Source organism: Aedes albopictus, chromosome 3, assembly GCF_035046485.1.
Source record: "Aedes albopictus strain Foshan chromosome 3, AalbF5, whole genome shotgun sequence".
Lineage (NCBI taxonomy): Eukaryota > Metazoa > Arthropoda > Insecta > Diptera > Culicidae > Aedes > Aedes albopictus.
Genome location: NC_085138.1, coordinates 423378525 through 423399086, shown reverse-complemented (window position 1 = coordinate 423399086; position 20562 = coordinate 423378525). Strand labels below are relative to the sequence as shown.

General features: G+C 40.4%; 1 protein-coding gene across 6 annotated transcripts in view; it reads right to left on the bottom strand.

Annotated features, from left to right (window-relative positions):
• Positions 1 to 20562, bottom strand: part of LOC109433485 (cytochrome b5 reductase 4) — a 364704-nt gene that overhangs the window by 183895 nt on the left and 160247 nt on the right. For all 6 annotated transcript variants that reach the window (XM_062856390.1, XM_029875784.2, XM_029875783.2 and 3 more), the window contains exons 3-4: positions 9296 to 9511; positions 8144 to 9224 (exon numbers count right to left, since the gene is read on the bottom strand). In XM_062856390.1, the coding sequence (XP_062712374.1) occupies positions 8144 to 9224; positions 9296 to 9511 (1297 nt within the window). The remainder of the gene's footprint in view (positions 1 to 8143; positions 9225 to 9295; positions 9512 to 20562) is intronic.

Below are 20562 nucleotides of genomic sequence, written 5' to 3'. Positions count from 1 at the left end.
TAAATATTTATCAAAATATCGGGTCTTGGCAAAATTCTTTAACAAATCCGAGGAGTTTTTAATATTTTTCAAAATAATTTTTTTATTTTTATCCCCCCCCCCCTCGACCAACCAAAGAGTGGTAGGACAAAAAGTGAAATAAATATTTGTAACGGCCTAACCTTAGTTTTGTATTCTTACGCGATAGATAGCCAGGTAAACAACGTGAAAAAAGGTTTGGAACTTTTTATCAGACCGTTTTCAAATTTTGGTAGGATGTCAAAGACACAATACCGTCTACCCCCGTTGGTTTGAACGACACCTCATGCAAACCAACGGGGTTCGTTTTTTAATTTGAACTTCTAGTAACCCTGTGGACATCGAAGAACACACTGATGGTAACCGTTTTTGCTGTTTTGTTTTGATTCTGCGTTCCGTTTCACCCCGTTCCATGAGCAGAATGACGTTTGAATCATTTTTAGTTTGAACGATGTGCAGATTAGAGGGGGTCAAATTAAAAAGTGTTCAGATTAGATGCGGTCAAACCAACGGGGGTAGACGGTAGACGTTCGATAACTGCAACATGTTTACGTTTCACTTAGCGAACATAAATCCGATAACTGGAACGCCTGACAGTATCAACAAACCATCAACGGACGTTAAATGAACGTAAACCGTCTGTTCATTTGGGCTATCATGACGTACCATTTTGACATTTGACGGTGCAATAACTGTACATTTGTTGCACTTACCGGACTTGCAGTTAAAAAGTATTGCATCGACCGATCGTCTACTGTACGCCATGCTAAAATTGGAAATTTTCAACCCTCCCTGCCTTCTCCAAACGTGACGATAAACTGAATGGATGACCCCTTATGTAATAGATTCCATTTCATTGATCAAAATTAAAAAAAAAAAAAGTGGAATATAACTAAATTATATCTACAGCTGTTATCATATCTGCATATGATATAATTTTGATAGATTAAAACAAAATCACTAACGACAAATCAAGTCTATTATACGTCATCGAGCTCAATGTGACGTCATACTACCCCGCTCGTGTGCGTCTGACAAACAAGGATTTGAATAAGGAAACTGGCAATACGTAGAACCAGTAAAGCTTCTATCACCGCCCTCTTCAAGTGTTGTGATGGCCTCATTTGCAGCGACGTCAGATTGCTACCGATGGTTCAAAACCCGTTCGGATCCGAAAATTTTATAACGTACTGGAGACTACTTTTTTATGTCACCTACTTTTTCAAAAATAAAATATCACACTTAAAAATAGTTACCCAAAACATAAGAATAAAAATAGTTTTTACCCTAAAAGGTTGCCGAAGAATTATAACACAATTTGTTATAATTTTGTTAAATTCTATCATATTTCATGGAACAAGTTTTGTAATATTTTTGTTATGATAATAACAAAAGTTATTATATTTTTGTTCTTTTCTTGTGGGAACTTTGTTAGAATTTTCGTTATTTTAACTACTAACGGTACATGTTTTATAACAACCCTTGTTATAAAAATTTATTGTAACAAAATAACACAGCTTGTTATAATTTTGTAATGTCCATCTAGTCGGGTTGTAACTCAGCTAGAACTTCATCATTCAAGACCTCTGTCCTGCATGTCCATACACCCCTACCATCTCTTTAACTGCACTTTGGCATCTTCAATCGACTCATGATAGCTTTATGATCAGTAAAGCAATTAACCTTCACATACCCGACCCCCGACAACTCATTTTGAAAATGCTGGCATTTCGTAAATTTTCATCCGATTTTTTTGAAGTCGCCCTTAATCGATCATAAATTGGTGCAAGTTTATCACACTCAAGTGGTCATGTAATATCCGGAACCGTTCCGGAGATATTCCGGAATGTACTGGGGTCAGGGGGTGGGGGAGGTTTTCTGTTTGCCAAATGGCCAAAAGTGATTATTTCGTGTGTTATTGTGTTTGAGAGGCCCCCGCGGAACCTGTTTCAGGTGTTCCGGAGCGGTCATATCAGTTGCTACATACTTCAGTTAATTTTGTCTACCCCGTTCTCTTGAAATCATAAAGTTTGATACGTCGCACGGTATGTTTTGGTTGCAAACCAGAAATGCCTCGATGTCACCCCCGTGGAATCTATGCTAGATGTTTCGGGATGGCCATATTAATTGATACTGGCTTCAGGGTATCGTTTCTGACTCAGTCATTCGAAATCATGAAGTTTGATATGTCGCACGACATGTTTTGGATGAAAACCAGAAGTGTCCCTAATAAGGCCCCCGCGGAACCTATCACGGTGATCCGGATGGGTCAACTTATTCTAATCTGGCTATCGCAGTTGTGTTTCACTGTTCGCAACAAAAATTCCACTGAAAATCTATGGTTCAATCACAATAGCACATGAAATAATCATTTGAGGCTATTTCGGCACCCTCCCTGACCCCAGTACAATCCGGAATATCTCCGGAATGGTTCCGGATATTGCATGGCGACTTGGGTGTAATAAACTTGCTCCAATTTATGATCGATTAAGGGCGACTTAAAAAAAATAGATAAAAATTGACGGAATGCCAGCATTTTCAAAATAAGATGTTGGGGGTCGGATATGTGAAGGTTAATTTGTAGTTTTGCATCAACAATTTTGTCCTTCAGACTTTGATCAACACAGATTCTGTCTATCCTTGATCCACAATTTGGTCTTATGAATGAGTATTCAATGTCGTTTTTGTGTATCTTTTCCCAAGTGTCAATGAGCCTAGCGTTCTGAATCAAGTTTTTTCAATTGTGGACTTATGTATGTTATTTCCACTCGAAAGTCTTTTGAGTGTGTTGTTGAATTGTAATCACCTCCCATTACCAATGAACTGCACGGCCTGTTCAAGTAAAAAGGAAGAACCAGTCTGAAAAAATCTCTCTCTCCTTGTGTTTCTGGCTACCAGACGGAGCATAAATCGAGCATACAAGTACCGTCGTGTGGGGCTACTTTGGACACTTTTGAATATGGATATTTTGAATTCAAAATATGGTTCAAATCTGTTTGATGTCTTTGGGACTATTATGACGCAATATTTTCCCCTTCATTTGGTTGAAATTGTTTTTCAAATAAACCCTTTATTGCTTGTCAGGATGCGAAAACACATCGAATAAATCATAAAAATGTACATAACGTATCAGAACATTTCCTCTGTAAGCATTGTTTCTACAGTTCATAAATTTCAAAGGGTTGATCAATTCGTTCAAGAAGTGTCAACGTAGCATATACAATCGAATATTTGTATCGTTACGCATTATAAATGACCGTTTCACCTAAATAAAGGATGGTCCCATTTTAAAGGCAGTCTGTTGTCTATATTACAATATCACGCTGTTCATAATATAAAAGGTAGCACAGAACCATCTAAAAACGTATATATTTATTGAATTCATGTATGCTATAGTATTCTATAGTATTGGTACAAAGCACAGAGCGATCATTTTATGGCCAAATACATTTTACAATACATGTTTCAGAACGAAAATATGTGTGAGAATCAATGAAACTGCCGAAAAATACCCTCGTGGCAAGGCATTTCTCAATACCCAGGGGGAGGGGTCAGGGGGATGCCACACCCAGATATTGGAAGACCAACTAACCGCATTTAATTTAAAATTGGTTTCAATTTTTTTGATTGTATGGTCTTTGAGTAGTAGCCGTTTGAAAAAAAGTGGTTAGTCTAGGGCATTTAAGGGTTAAGTAAAGATAAGCTGATATCAAAATGTCATATCATTTGTTGCTGAATTTGTGAGTTAACCACACAGCTAAAAAATGTTACATTCATATATCCTGTAACAAAAGAATCCCATCATATCGCACACATTTTATATCAGTTTTTAAATTTATTGCTTGCTCTCAGTATGAAGCTTGTATTCAACATTCCATTCAAGAAATAGTTTGCGTCCGGTATACAATTTCAGATTTTTTTTGCTGTGCAGAAGATGCGTTCCATAATTGGGTTCTGCTGGTTTTTATCTTTTATTTTCTTTTCAAAACGGGAGTTTAGGTAATTTAAACTCATTGAAAACTAATCGGTATGATATAAAGAAGTTCATGGAAATAGTTGGAACTGTTTGTATTCTTTCACGAACACAAAAACTACAGTCTTTAAGGCGAAACTGGAAGCATTTTCTCATGTTTCGGTTTTTGATTTTTTATTAAATAACGAATCAATATTTTCAAAATCGGTTTTCGTACACATGTAGAGTATGGATCAAGGTATCTTCTGATTTTTTTTTGAGGTGGAAAGTGTTTTCCATTTTTGCAGAAACCATTTTTTTGAGAAATTTTGTTCAATAATGGTTTCTGCAAAAACAAAAAACATTTTCCACTACAAAAAAACACATAAGATACCTTGATTCATACTCTACATGTGTACGAAAACCGATTTTGAAAATATTGCTGCGTTATTTAATAAACAATCAAAAACCAAAAAGTGAGGAAAAGCTTCCAGTTTCGAGAACTATTCTATCTGTTCAGCAGACTGCTCCCAATTTCATTCTACTCAAAACGAAGGATTGAAGCGCTTCTTATTTTCTCATTTTTGGTAGAAGTTATAACAAGAAGAACGGAATCAATCGGTACCATATGACACATTCCACGCGTTACGTTTTGCGCGAGTATCAAACTTTTGTTTCCAAAAATTTTTATGTTTTTAAAATCATGCTAACCAGCATATCAAACGTGCGCGCGTAAGGATGCTTGATTTTTTCTGTCACGATTTTGCTCGCGCTCGTGAAAATTTTGATTCGGCCGATGAAGAGTTTTCGCATACGAGTACTGTTTTTTGTGAAACTTCGTTTTAAACTTTGTTATCAGTGAAACGTAGTGCTTGTTGTTTGTAGTGGAATTAGTTGTTCACCGGATTGAAGGATTGCATGTCCGAGGATTTCGACACCATCGGCAGCCCCAACGGTGCCATCCCAGGCGCATAATAACTAGGGGATTTCCTGAGTGATAATGCTCCCAGTGCTTCAGAAAGAAGATGCCATCGAGGGTTTGAGTACTTCAGGAAGAAGAAGCGTTCGCAACTTTTTAGATAAAAATGGAAGTGAAAATGTAACGCGCGAGTTTTTTTTTTGTGCCAGCATTATTAAACTTCAAGATTGATTCTCGATTTAAACGTCTTTGACACGTACTCTGGCTTAATCAATAATCTTGCGTGGTGTAAAGAATTTTGTGTGTCGGAACGGGTTCTGGAGTGTGTACTGTGTACTGAAACTGTAGTGCTATTAGTGCTTCATTTGATGAAAAAAAATTTGGCCGATCAACAGCTCGTCTCATCTCGTCGTTCGTACTGACGTGCATCTGCAGTTCGTTGAAAATTGTCGATTAATTCTGTTATTCCGTTGTCAAAATTCGCTACCGTTCGTGATTACAGTTATTTGTGTGATGTATCACATGTATGTGAGAGCTGGTAACAATCTGGAACGTGATACAAGTCAATATTCGACCTGAAAGTTTTCAACTGTTCATTCTACTCCATTGTTGGTAACCGATTTGTGATTTTGCCGAACAATAATGTCTTGCCAAAAATGTTTGCACACAGTCAGTGGACTGCAAAACCGATCTTTTCGTTGTATGTGAAGGAAAGTGCTACAGAACCTTCCACGCAGCTTGTGTTGATGTTCCAGAAGCAAGTGTTTACTGTATCGACAAAAACATTACATGCATGGATGTGCGACGAATGTCTCTTCAACCTTCGCGAAAGCCAGCGCAAAGAACAATCCATCGCACATGAAGTCAATGATAGTGCCCCTCGACCCATCGCTACCGAGTTAACCAACATCACAACTCGACTAGCTAAGGTGATGGAAATGATGTCATCTGTCAGTCATCACGTAAAATCTTCTGATCATGGGATTGATTCACCGCCGCACCATTTCACGCCCGTCCAAACAGTGCTGCATGCGGGTTGCAAAAATGATAAAAGCAAATGCTCTAACGAGGTGTCTCAATTTCAACTATCGAATGTATCGTCCCTTGGAAACGATTAGGGTACCTTCTCTTTGTTCCTCACGAACATACACGCACAAGTGACTGAAAAGGAGATAAACGATTTGGTAGTGGAATCGTTAAACGTGAATCCCAATAGTCCGATAGGTATTAGTCAAAAAACTTATACCGCTTTGGCAATCGGAACGCACTCTCGAATATGTATCGTTCAAAGTGGTGATTAATGATCAATACAGGAAAGCTGCGCTACAAGCGGACTCATGGCCTTCTGGAATTATGTTCCGTGAGTTTTTTGAGGACACAGGACACAGGAATACATGGAAGCCAGTCAAAAGCTATGGCCGATTTCTATTCAATGAAAAGTAAACGTATGATGTAATTAAATTGAAAAAAAAAAATATGAATGAATTTCTGTTTTTTGATATTTTCCGAGTAGAATTGAGCTGCTGTACGTTTTAAATTATATGTATTATGTATGTGCGTATGCATTATAGTGTTTCATTCATGTATGCTTTGTAAATCGTGAATAGTAGTAATTGTTATATCTTGGTGATTATTTACGTTAATTTAGTTATAAGTATCAGTCTGTACAGTATCTACTGAAGACGTAGTTAAATAAATAAATAAATAAATAAATAAATAAAAAGGGCATCCGTTCCTATCAATCGTGAATGGAATTTTCATATTGCTGAATTTGGTGAGTTCGTTCTAATTTATATTGCGTAGTTGTATATACATAAGTGACCCGATTTTATCAACCTCTTTTCGGAACACATTTTTTGCTCTCTTCAAAAAATTCAACAGTTTTTCAAACTTTTTATCCCTCTATGTTCAGCATCTCAGCTGTAGTTTGATGACAAATATCAATAAATTGCCTAAAATGTGGCCGTAAGATAATGAGAGCAAAATGTTTGACGCAAAATGGGGCTGACAAAATTGGGTCCTTACTGTATCACAATACACGACATAACACGATTTCTTTTGGGATAATTGCTATATTATGCTCTAAATACTTGGGGAAGGAATCACTTTTCTTTTTTTCGTTTCAGAGAGCGAGTACTGACGCTTAAGCCTAGGCTTTCGAGCCTGGACATAAGGGTTAAATTCCTTTGTCCCATCCCAGGAATAAGAGCAACGACGGAGTGACATTAACTTTCTTAGCAAAATCACTCCCAACGTATTAATTGTACATTTATATTCCATACTATACTGAGCGGTTGGTACGAGATGTCCCCGTTCTTTAGCTTGTTGTACTTATAACGCTGCACTGTAGGCCTTGCCGCTTCAATTCTTGTAATACATCTCCGATGTGCTGCAAGCATTGATAATGCTTGTAGCACATCTTTCTTTTCTTTCTTTCAATGAATGGCTGTGTATGTGTAAACTAGACTAAACTAGACTAGACATGCTAACCAGCATATCAAACGATCACATTTGAATAGAAGATTCATTTTATGCTTTTTTATTGGGAATTAGACCTTTGTACTTCGAAATAAATCAAGAAATACATACAGCGTAACGGGACACCATCGCAAAAAATTACTAATTTTGACCGAACGTTAAGAAATATGCTACTTTCTAGAAGCAGTTTTCAAAGTTTCAGGTACTATTCGAAGAATACAAGAAATAATCTTCATTTTGGTGCAAAAAGAATCAAAATCGAGAGCAAGAGCTCGGAAATATCGTTCAATGAAGTTCAAAAACCGCGGTGTAGAAGTGCATGGAATGTGTCATAACTGATTCGTTTTCAAATAGAATGAATTCGGGTCCAAAATTCATATAGGTACATGAAGTTCTTAAATAATTATTTGAACGTGATAAAAGTAAGCTTTTCGAGATAATCGAAATCCCTTTCAACAAGTGTTACACACTTTTAGATCAACTCATTCTAAACCCACACCACACGTCACGATTTCCAAGGAAATCGTTCACCTTTCTTTCAACCGTGCTTCGAATCTCCCGCCTGCCTACCTACGTCCACTTCTCGGGAAAAGCTTTTTCCGCTTTTTCGCATCGCGCCATCAGAAGTTGTTATGCCAACTTCTCGGAAACATCAACAGATTACCCGCACCCGGCTTTTCTTGGATTTTCCCTCCGATGATGTTCGACACACACAAAACAGAATACAAACATTCCCCCGTCCGCGTCCCCCTTCCCATTCCCTTTGCAATACTTACATCTTATTACTACTCCGCTCCAGCAGATAGCTGAGTAAGGCTAGCATCGGCGTGATTCCACTGCCGGCGGCTAGTAAGGCAATGCGGTTGTGATGTTTGAGCTTGGCGAGCGAAAAGTTCCCGCTCGGTTGCAAGATCTGCAGGGAAGTGGCCAGCGGAACCGGCCTGGTCAGGTGCTTGGAGAGGGCCCCCAATGGGTAGGTTTTCACCAGAAGTGGGATGAAGGTGGGCGGACAATCCGTTGGGACGGCTGCGGGTGGTACGGGAGTGTAGCTGCGGGTCACTACTTGGCCGTCCGCCACGGTCCCGCTGATGGAGAGATGATGACCGATGGGAGTAACTTGCAGGATGGAGTTATTTTTGGGCCGGAGGAGTAAGGCGCAGGAGTCGTGCGTGATCTCGATTCGAGTTGCCACGTCGTACTCGTGCAGCTCCATGGGATAGTTCTCGATTTGGTCGTGTTCCATCTGGCCGTAGTTCGTCCAGAGGGTCGGCAGGAGTTTGTTGAACACAAGCTCCACCTTACCGGCTTCCAGCGATTGTCGAACCGTGCAAGGCCACTGAAGGTTGTTTGTCACTTGGAACTGGTACCGATGGAGGACGTTTCCCTCGAGAAATATCCGCACGTTGAACTCCAGGTTGTTGACGAACTCTACAACGACGGCCGGGTTGCAGAGCGCTTTGGTGTAGAAGATGAACGTGACTTCGGCCGTTTTCTGGATCCAGTCGAAGCGAGGCACTACGGGAGACAATTTAATGGCGGAATCTTCGCTGGAACTGCTGACGACCGAGGTGGCCGAGAGGACTTTCGGTGCAACTGCAGGGGTGCTGGGTGTGACGATAACCGACGGATTGCCGGAGGACGGTGGCTTCAAAAATACGGGCGACGGTGGAGGCATTGAACTGCTGGGGGATTTCGAGGTGGTTTCCGGTTCTTCCGGGACTAGTTTGAGCACTCCGGTGCTGCGCAGTGGCCCGATGTAGCATTTGGCAAGGAGGGATTCATAGTTTACCCAGGCGTGCACTTCGTCGAATAGCTTGGTGGCATCCTTACCGGCGCCGCGCATCAGCTCGTCGACACCTAGTAGAAGAATTGAAATATGATTCAAATCACTAATTATTTGTCCTTATTTTCGTCTTCGACAAACTTACCCCCGGGATGGAAATCCAGATAGCTGGTCACATTGTAGACCTTCCCTCGGATGGCCATCCACACGTCACCGGGTTTGTTGTGCGTCGCCAGTTCCGTGTGCTGAACCGGTCTGACCCGACCACCTGTGCCGGCCAGATCCACTCCGGAATTGCCATACCGGATCCAGTCCATTAGCGAGTGGCCCGGCTTGAGGGCCGTCTTGTTCCGCGGGTTGCCTGGAAGCGGGAAAGAACGAGAGCGAACGATCAAAAAGCAATTCATTGCTGGTGCTGGATGTGCCCTCCTCATGATTATATTGGCTTGTTGTAGCACATTATGTACGAGCGAGCTGTCGCCAAAAATATTATTTATGGAGGAAAAGGCGCCAACCGGGGTGACCTAACTGCGATGAGAGCGGTTGTTAGGAAAAAGTTCAATGGTGCTCCGGATGTTGAATTGTTACGAGCGATGAGACGGGAAAAGGAAATAATTATTTTTCTTGATGATTTGGGGACGATGCTGAATGGGGATTTTTATCATGATTTATATACTGCTGGGAGAATGAACCTTAAGTTTAACTTTGGAGATTTACTTCCATGGGTTTTGTGTTTTATTGGACAATGATAGCTCAATAAATTTAATACATAAAATATTACTGAAAGTTCGTACACAGGTTGAACACTTTGTCCCGTCAGTAATTCATTGGATATAAGATAATTGAGGCACAACCGAATAGCTTTTGTTGCATATTTGGAAATTTACAGAGAAAATTACAAGGCGCAAGACGCCTTTTCACCTCGCGGGTAACATCATTCTCGCACGTCATTAGAACTCCAAGGTATTTGACCCACGCTACCTGCTAGCGATATTGGCCGCTTTAATGTTTGTAATGCATTTCCGATGCACTGCAAACATTGAAAATGACAAGACAAATTGTATAAGCAGTTGATTCTATCATTTTCCAGGATTCTTTCAATAAATGCAGGTAGATCTTTTTCTTCCAATATCTTCGACAGAATACGGTGACGTATTTTGGGCAGCTGTTCACTACCGTATTAGAAATGTTTCAGCAGAGTTCTTCAACTCTTCAGTAGCCTTTTTACTTCATCTAGAGCCGGGGATTGCACAGCTTGTCCATTGTTATTGATGCTTCGCTATCTGGCAGATACCATAGTTTTATTTGTCAGCAAGTTACCTACACGGTCGATGCAATGTGCAATGTTGTAGTACCTACCACTTGCTGTGCGTCTACGTTGATTCGCTTTATCTGCTCATCCAGCTTCTGGTTGTAATTATATGCTAGTATGGGACACGCTTGTATGGAAAAAATAAATCCTCGCTCCAGTCGACTTTTTTGATTCCATTTAGGTCCCATATGAACTGTACAAAATTTCAGCGCAATCGGTGAAACTATAATTTAGCGCAAGCGGTTCAAAGTTTTCATAGGATTTTCTATGGGAAAAGTTGCACTTTCAAACAAAAAATCCCAGAGGTCGCCCTTTGTCTCCTTAATTCAAATCGATCAATGCTTCCTGTAGAAAAATCATTTATGAAACTTTCCTTCGAAGACCGCGGAACGATTGGAAGCTTGCGGAAAAAGTTATTGATTTATTACCGATTAGTGATCCAACGAACGGCTTTTTGTTTTGTTTTATCAGCAGCAATGTAGCTGCTGCCTTGGTTGCTGCTGTTTCTGGGGGTGATGATACCTCCCGCCACCCCATGCAACAACGGAGGCTGCAGTGCTGCTGATAAAACAAAACAAAAAGCCGTTAGTTGGATCACTAATCGGTAATAAATCAATAACATTTTCCGCAAGCTTCCAATCGGTTTGCGGTCTTCGAAGGAAAGTTTCATAAATGATTTTTCTACAGGAAGCATTGATCGATTTGAATTAAGGAGACAAAGGGCGACCTCTGGGATTTTTTGTTTGAAAGTGCAACTTTTCCCATAGTAAATCGTATGAAAACTTTGAACCGCTTGCGCTAAATTATAGTTTCACCGATTGCGCTGAAATTTTGTACAGTTCATATGGGACCTAAATGGAATCAAAAAAGTCGACTGGAGCGAGAATTTGATGTTTGTCCCATACTTGCTACACCTTCACCTTCAGCTTTGGATAACGCAACGGTCATTTATTTATTTATTTATTTGTCTAATCAATAGGCTATGTTCAAGCCCCAATGATGTTACTTAATTCTAAGATTTTAAGTACAAAATTTACAGTCACATACAAAACTTACATACTAACAATGGATAGTCAATTAATACAATACAAATTATAATCAAAAATACACCTACAAAAACAAAAAGCAGCATACGGAATAAACACTAAATAGACCTTGAAAAAACAGACTGAATCTCCGACGAAGAATTTGACGAGACACGTTAAAATCAAACAGTGAAGAAACTCTGTTGAAATTACGCTGGAGCCCATTGACACTCCCGAACATGCTGTAGTTCGCCCGGTTTAAAGGCAGCCGCAGCATGTAGTTGTTGCGAAGGGCACGAGGTTGGACATTGATGTCTATTTGACCTAGGAGAGCGGGACATTCGATGCGTCCCTGCAGAATATAGGAAACCAGTAAAGCCCTGGCAGTATCTCTACGGGTCGACAGTGGTTCCAAGTGGATTAGCTGACAGCGCCTTTCATAACTTGGTAAACGATATATATTGTCCCAAGGCAAACGTCGAAGAGCGTACCGCAAAAACCGTCGTTGAACGGACTCGATCCTTCCGACCCCATTATTGTAGAACGGGTTCCAAACAACCGATCAGTACTCTAGTATGGATCGAGATAGGGCACAGTACAATGATTTAAGGCAGTAGACGTCCGTGAACTCTTTAGCAGTTCTGAATATGAATCCCAGTACACTCGAAGCTTTCCCGACGACATAGCTGATATGCTGTTTAAAGGAGAGCTGTTCGTCCAAGACTACACCAAGGTCTTTGATATGACTAACACGTTCAATTTGAGTACCTGACAAATTATAATTGAACAGTATAGGCCGTTTTTTGTTCGAGAACGAGATCGCCGAGCACTTAGACGGGTTGACTTCCATTCGATTTAAGGTACACCATTCAGCAAATGCATCCACCTGTCGTTGAAGGAAATAGCAGTCTTCAATTGAGCGAAAACGAAGGTACAGTTTAAGATCATCCGCAAAGGATAATCGCGGTCCTTCGATCACCAAGTTTACATCATTGAAATAGATCAAAAAGATCAGAGGTCCTAAGTGGCTACCTTGTGGGATACCAGATGTTGCGGCAAATGAGGAGGACTGACAATCACCTATAACGACGGACAGGCGGTCGTTGAATTCTTGAGCGGGCCACAGTTGATAAGCGTGCTTATACGCCCAACTTGTGACGTAATTATGGAGGGGGGGGGTGGGTGGTTGTGGGTTTGAGTCGAGCAGCAACCAACATCGATGACACGCTCTTTGGGGTGTTCACCAAGGCAGTGTGCTGGTGTTTGACCAGCTTCCCGGGTGACCTCCCTTTGGCCTCAGGATCAGTGCTTAAAATGTCATTTCGACATATCGAAATTCAACCACATCCAGCTCATGTTAGAAGCTCAACCTGAGAATATGGTATATGAAAAACTTGTCGGGCTAGACCAGCTCTACAAGAAAGTCACGGAAAATTCGATCTTTTATGTCACGGACTGTCTTCGAAAAACGCCAATGGGTAACTCTCGCTGAGACCGTCCCACTATTTACATTTTTTTGTCTGTATTAACGAGATTTTTAACCCTAGGCTAGTTCATCTCGGGACCCACGTTTTACTTCCCTTCCGAAGGAAGAACCCACATTTTGTGAGTATGTTGGGAGTGGGATTCGATCCCAGGTCCTCGGCGTGATAGTCAAGTGTTCCAACCACCACACCAGGTCCGCTCCACCCCACTATGTACACCATGTCTTCAAAAATGTTTAAGGTGGCGATTTTCTGAAAGCCCCCCCCCTCCCAAAAAGTAAGAAAAATGCATTTGGGTCATCAATTTGATGGACCCCTCGTTAGTTAGAGCCTCAACCATTTTTGTGGACCCCTCGATTTTGATCAATTGTTGGCTCATTTAAACCGCTATAACTCAATAGTTTCTCCAAAAACCACCTCATAACAAAATGTTGTTGAAAAGAGTAAAGATAGGGCTACTATTTACAGTTATAAAAAGTTAGGTCGGCCATATTGGTTTTGGCCGCCATCTTGGATTTTTATACCAAAACTGTTTTTTCACCATGTTGGCAACCGCCGATTTTCAAAATTTTTGCGTCAATCGGAAGTGGGGATATTTTTACACAATATATCAAAAATTTAGAGATGTATCTTTTTCCTATCAAAAGTTATCTGCACTTTTGTTAAGGACTGTATCGATAATTATGAGTACACCTTTGAGGCTCTGTATTAAAAAGACTATGCCTTATTTTGACAACTGCTATGTGTCTATGTGTTGCTAACGTTGTAAACAAACGATAACCTTCATTAAAAGTTAAAGTTTTTCCTCAAGTGCAACAATGCGAGGGTTTACGGAGGAGAAAAATGTCCCCGCTTTCGATTGGCGCAAAAATTTTAAAAATCTGTGGTTGCCAACATGTTGATAAAACATTTTTGGTATACAAATCCAAGATGGCGACCAAAATCAATATGGTCGACCCATGTTTTTATAACTGTAAATAGTAGCTCTATCTTTCCTCTTTTCAACAACATTTTGTTATGAGGTGGTTTTTGGAGAATCTTTTGAGTTATAACGGTTTAAATGAGCCAATAATTGATCAAAATCGAGGGGTCCGCAAAAATGGTTGTGGCTCTACCTAACGGGGAGTCCATCAATTTAAGTAATCAAATGCATTTTCCTTACTTTTTTGGGGAGGACTTTCAGAAAATCACCACCTTAAACATTTTTAAAGACATGATGTAAATAGTGGGACGGTCTCAGCGAGAGTTACCCCAATGATATTCATGGAGACATTGCCTCAGCTCAAATATTCACAAAAGAGCGACTTTCCGTGACTTTCTTGCAGAACTGGTCCAGCCGCACCAGTTTTTCTAAAATGAACTGTATGTGGTTAAATCTATATATGTCGAAATGACATTTTCAGCACTGATCAGGATACTGCGTGCACCGAGGTTTGACCTGCTGAATGCTAAGGCCCCATCAGCTATTTAGCACACAAAAAAAACAAGTTCTACCGCAGGCGCCAGTATAACCTACTATGCCACCCTAGACCACCACTTCTTTAGCGTCTGAGCTAGTCACTCATCGAGTCCACGCGCATCCTCCTTCGTAGCTCCAAGTCGGAAGCCAAGGGAGAAAGCCGACGGAACGGCATTTCAGTCAAGCTCATCTTTACATATTTTCTAGACAAGATTGTCCAGAACAGCGCCACTATAGCTGTACAGGTTCTCTTGCAGGAATAACCCCCCATTTGTTGATGTGTATGTGCTGTAGAATCATGTACCGGAGCTGCAATCCCAGCGAGCTCCCAGGTGTACTATACATTATGAGACTTCAATTTGCATGTCTTATTTTTTTCAAGATGTGTCTCATGTGCTGATTGAGGTGGAACATATAATTGATACATAAACTTTCAAAACGAACAAGAATGAAAATCTCAAACTTTACATTGAGAGCCTCAAGTTGTATCCTTATTAGATTAATCGAACACTTGATTTGTGTACGGAAGATAGTTGATGCACAAGTAACAATTCGATTGCTGATTGGTTTTGTTGCATTTTTATTAGAGTTTTATTGCAGCAATATTCAAAACTCACAGTTTTATTATTACTTTTATGAAAACCATTGATGAAATGATTTATAGTATACTTGAAGATATCCATCAAACCAGATTTTAAGAGTAAACAAAACTCTTCAATATGCAATCCTTCTGGCTTCCATTATGACCACAATAAAACTGTTCATACACTCAATAGATGACGATCCGTTCGATTAGTAACGACATCTGTTGGTGGCAAAGCAGAAACTATGACACAACTAGGTATATTGCGGTCATTATAAAAGCAAACTTGCTTTTGTTTTATTTTCGTTAATTGTGGTCGTCGATATGGTTATTATTGAAGAAATAGATAACGTGAATGAAAAATAATCAATTTTGCTCAAATGAGCTATGAATTGCTAATGTACCCGCATTTCCATAGCATGCCCACATAAATAAACTCTCTCAGTTGCGTTTTCTTGTCATCCGAGATGGTTTAAAAAAAAAATAACAAATTTATTTAATTCACTATTCTGTTATTCTGTTATTCTGTTATAATCAACGCACCCCCGGGCCGTGGCCAATCTGCGTTGTTTCGCTGGGCGATACGTCTACCAGTAGACTTGTATCTGCCCTATGCTAAACCGATTAGCATATCAAGTCCTTTCCACTGATGAGTAGGCTCGAATGTCCCGCCCCTCCCTATAACCCATAGGGGGAAATAAGGAGTTTCCAGTTTCAAGTATTGTATTGATTATGACACCAACTCTTTCTATTCCTTGGTAAAAAAATCACTAGACTTGTTTTATCAGACTACTATTAATAATGAACATAATTAAGATACAAGTTTTTTTTTTTTTTGTATCTGTATTAACGAGATTTTTAGCCCTAGGCTAGTTCATCTCGGGACCCACGCTTTACTTCCCTTCCGAAGGAAGAACCCACATTTTGTGAGTTTGTCGGGAGTGGGATTCGATCCCAGGTCCTCGGCGTTATAGTCAAGTGTTCTAACCATCACACCAGGTCCGCTCCACAAGATACAAGTTTGCATACACAATTGTAAAAGCAGTGTTAGATACTTTAAAGTGAATTGAAAAATGTAAATAAGATAAATTGTAAACTATTCCGCGGCGACACGAATGCTTCAATAGTGTCATAAATAAACGCGCAAACAAACAAATAATTGATATTGAAGTATGCATATTGCATTATCTATTAGCAAAGTCGTAGAAAGAGTTGGGCGCCTGATTATAAAATTGTTGTACTTATCTTGTGTGTTTCGGACAAGTCCCGTTTGTGTTGGCCATTGGGACACTTCTTGCTTCAAAACGGTCGTTTCTGGAATGGAAAGAGAATAATTGGCCGCACAACTCCGCAAATGGGCGGCCCGCACATATTAGTATAATGTTGCAATGATTGAAAATAGTAGAGTATAATTGTTAATCTATATGAATACTGCTACTAGTTCAGGTTTCTCACCCCCACGATTCTCTAGATACTGTTATAGCGTGTTTGTTGTTAATTTGTTGATAAGTGAAGCCTCCAGTACTTCAAAATTCAATGTAGCGAAGATCTTGAGCGGATAGCATTCATTGATAATGATAGTGATTATTTTAATATAATATGGCTTAACAAAAATTACTATTCAATTATTTTAAATCGGATTCGTCAATAAAATTATTGTTCATAAAATAATTAACCATGCGAATATCGAGCTACACAAACTAAAAAGTGTTATTATATTTTACCAATGATTTCATCCTAATCTTGACCCTAACATAGTTATGCGCTTAGTGGACAATGACCAAAAATAGTGTTGTTTCGACAATAGTCACATACTATGCCCTACGACATTGACGATTCTATTGTCTATGGCTCACCTATTTAGCGCCACCCAGCAGGGACTTGGTCTGGTACCCAATTCAGTATATCCGCTCCACGTAATGTACCGTACCTCTTTCGATTTGTGATATATTACGCGGAACATTACTCTCTTCATTCGGATAGCGGCTATGTAACCCATTGGATTAAAAACCTCCATCAAACATGAAGCGATTAATCGGAGACTGAAGACTCTATACCAAATTTGGCTCAGAGACAGGTAATCAGTGAAGTAAGTTTTTCTCGTTTGTCAGAGACGATTGATACGTATTAAGACAAACTTTCCACTGCATCTGCCAGCAATAATCGGTGATCGATCAACATTTTAAGTACCTACCCCAATTTACACAAGTATGCCAAGGATCACCGCTCATGCTTTACAATACAGTTGGAAAAACTAGAGCAACACCTGGCCACAATGATGCATAAAGCACTAAAGCGGACCGGAAGTGTCGGTGAGCCAGCCCCACCAACAAATTTATTTAATTCACTATAAGATGATAATATTCACCATTTTCGAAGTGCATTTATTTTATGTTTCTACAACCCCGATATTTACGGTAAAATTGAATGCGCATAAGCCTAGCATCATAATAACTATGAAAATATCACTTTGAAATGAACACTTTCTGCTTGCGAATAAAATCTTCTCCTGAACTTTACGTGTTATTGATGAAGCTTCTCTGCATCTTGAGCTGTCATAGTTTTTGTCGAAAAAAAAAACAAAAACGATCATCGAGTATGGAAATTTTTTCATCTAGGTTTTAAAACAGTTTTATTGCTACCCTTAATACGGTTTGCAAAATCTCTTCGAGAGCGGTCCATTTAGCCGGGAGATACTCTCAAAGAGATGATCAAAAGGTTTTGATGTATGATTCAGTTTTATTGAAAGTTGGTTACGAAAATCTCTTATAGAGCACAATAAAACTTAAAATGTTACTTGGGTGAGGTTCTTCGTTACCAAGAATTTGTTTTTCACTTTAGATACCAACAACTCACGCAGCGCATGAGACGAGCTCCTCGGGAGCTATTCGCTGCGATTTTGAAGAGCGTCATACATGACATTCCAAAACACCGGACCCAGGGTTGAACCTTGCTGGACCCATGATGTTATGTGGAAGCATATCCGACCCAACTCTGTGTCGTAAACTAGTACTCGATTCGGTATGTAATTTCCAAGAATCTGGTAAAAGTACTCGGGTATACCCAGAGGCTGGATGCGCATCGCCGCAACAGCCGCCTGATGCTGGGTCATTAGGCCGAAGGTCATTAGGCCGAAGGCCATTAGGCCGAAGGTCATTAGGCCGAAGGTCATTAGGCCGAATGGTCATTAGGCCGAATGGTCATTAGGCCGAATGGTCATTAGGCCGAATGGTCATCAGGACGAATTGAAAGTTAGCCGTTGTTTTTACCTTTTCCAACAATTTTTGACAAAAACTAGTTTAACAATGGAACTAGAAAGAATAGCCTATGTTTTAAAGAAGGAAAAATTTATGAATTGAACATCAGCAGTTTCAGCGCCAAAAACTATTTCAGCAATGATACTAGAAAGAACAGCCTATATTTAAAAGAAGGAAAAATTCATGGGTAAAATATCAGTAGATTCAGCATCAATAAAGTATCTTCGTGCCTGTCACACGATACACACATGCAAAATGGTCATTTGCAGAGGAAGCTCTCAGTTAATAAGCTGAGAAGTAGGCTTTGTCTCAGTGGGGACGTAACGGCAAGAAGAAGACCCAATGACCATTCGGCCTAATGACCATTCGGCCTAATGACCATTCGGCCTAATGACCATTCGGCCTAATGACCTTCGGCCGAATGGCCTTCGGCCTAATGACCTTCGGCCGAATGGCCTGACACCGCACAGTAGCACCCTACTCTTACACTGGCGTGCTATCTTGGCAAACCGACGGGATAGCGTCTACATTCGACATCCGCTTCCGGTTAGCGCGCGCAGTAAGGGCAAAATACTGTGGAGGGTACCCTGGTACTCCATAGATCCCCTTAGCGATTCATTCCTAGGTACGGTGAGCATACTGCCGCATCACACCATGAATTAGGAATCACCTGTTTAGTGGACTCTTACCACCGGAACAGGCAGTCCGTAGTATTATTCTTAACCAATTGTGACAATCGCTACCGACACTACACAGCTATCTAGGCTGATCGGGAAAAAAGTTAATATAGATGATCAACTTCATACGAGTTCGAACGGCCGTAAAAAATAATTGAAAAGCACGGTCACGTGTAGGATACCTAATATCAGTTTTACTACATTGCTAAAATATCTATTCTATTAATCAGGAATGACATGGATCCCAAAGCATTTGCCCATCCAGTTAAACTGAAAAAAGCGACACACCGATTACCCTTGCACAGTTTGTGCGTGCACCTTCCTCGTTCCACATTTTCAGCAACAAGTAGACAACGAGAAATAATGCTCCAATATCCATTTTGCTCAAGGGATGTCTGTTTCCAAAGATAATTAGTACAATTTTTCTAAGTCCAGCATGCCGTTACGGCAACTGTTCTGCAACCAACAAGCAAAGCATTTACATGCACCAAGTAGAAATTAAAGCATCTATGAACAATGCAAATCCAGCTTCCAGCATCTCCAAATCCTCCGCTGCCCAATTTCCGTAATAAATTGTTTTTCCTATACATTACCAAGGTAACAAACTTGCAATCAAATGGTTGTAATTTCATCTCTCCTTCGAACGCTCACCACCCCATAAAAGCCACAAACGTAATAAAGTGGAAAACATGAGCAACTACACCAATCCAAATTGGATCCCCGGCCATTATCTGTCACTTTCAGTGAAAATCCATCTTCTGCCAAGCGTCTACGTTACGTATCTATACGGTCCAATCATCAGGCAGGAGGGAAAGCGAGCTTCAAAGCCGACCTTAGCCTCCCCATTTCCTCCCTTCCGGTCCCTTTTCCTGTTTTTAGTCTTCGAGAGGATCATCCAGGCAATGACTAAGGAAGACGGAAGGAACATCTTCAAAGTAAAACAACATCGACCGACTACCGAACCATGCTTTGTCCGACGACGACGACGGTCCACATGGCCTTGATTTTGTTTAGTATTCATTGCAAAGGAAAGGAAGGTAGTCAGCCGACCATGAGAGGACGGAGGACAACGCGAAAAAAGCGCCACGACTGGGACAAGAATTTTTTTTATTGGTTTTTCGTCTCCTTCCTATTACCCCGCAGTCGCATTCAGGGAAAGCTTTCGCTATTCTATTATAGGGAATCGCGCTACTTGGGCGGTGGCTTCTATATTCGTCTGTTTTCCACTATAACTCAGTCAATCTTGAACCAATTGACACAATTCTTGGAATGCGGTGAGATAGGTATAGTATCTACCCGTGTACAAAATTTCAAGTCAATCGGTTCAAAATTGACCGAGTTACAGTGGAAAACAGATGAAAATAACAGACGAAGAAAACCACCGCCCAAGTAGCGCGATACCCTACCTACTCATGAGACAGACAGCCGCTTTCACCATCTACCTCAAACATTGGCAAATTGGTTTATATCGTTATCGCAACCGACCGCGAACGCGACGTTCCCATGTCCGGCGATGATGGGACAATAAAAGCAAATCGAGATTCTCCATCCTGGTCAACCAATTCTGAAAACATAAGCAAATTTTCAGTTTCAGTTAAACGATTATCGCTGCCAA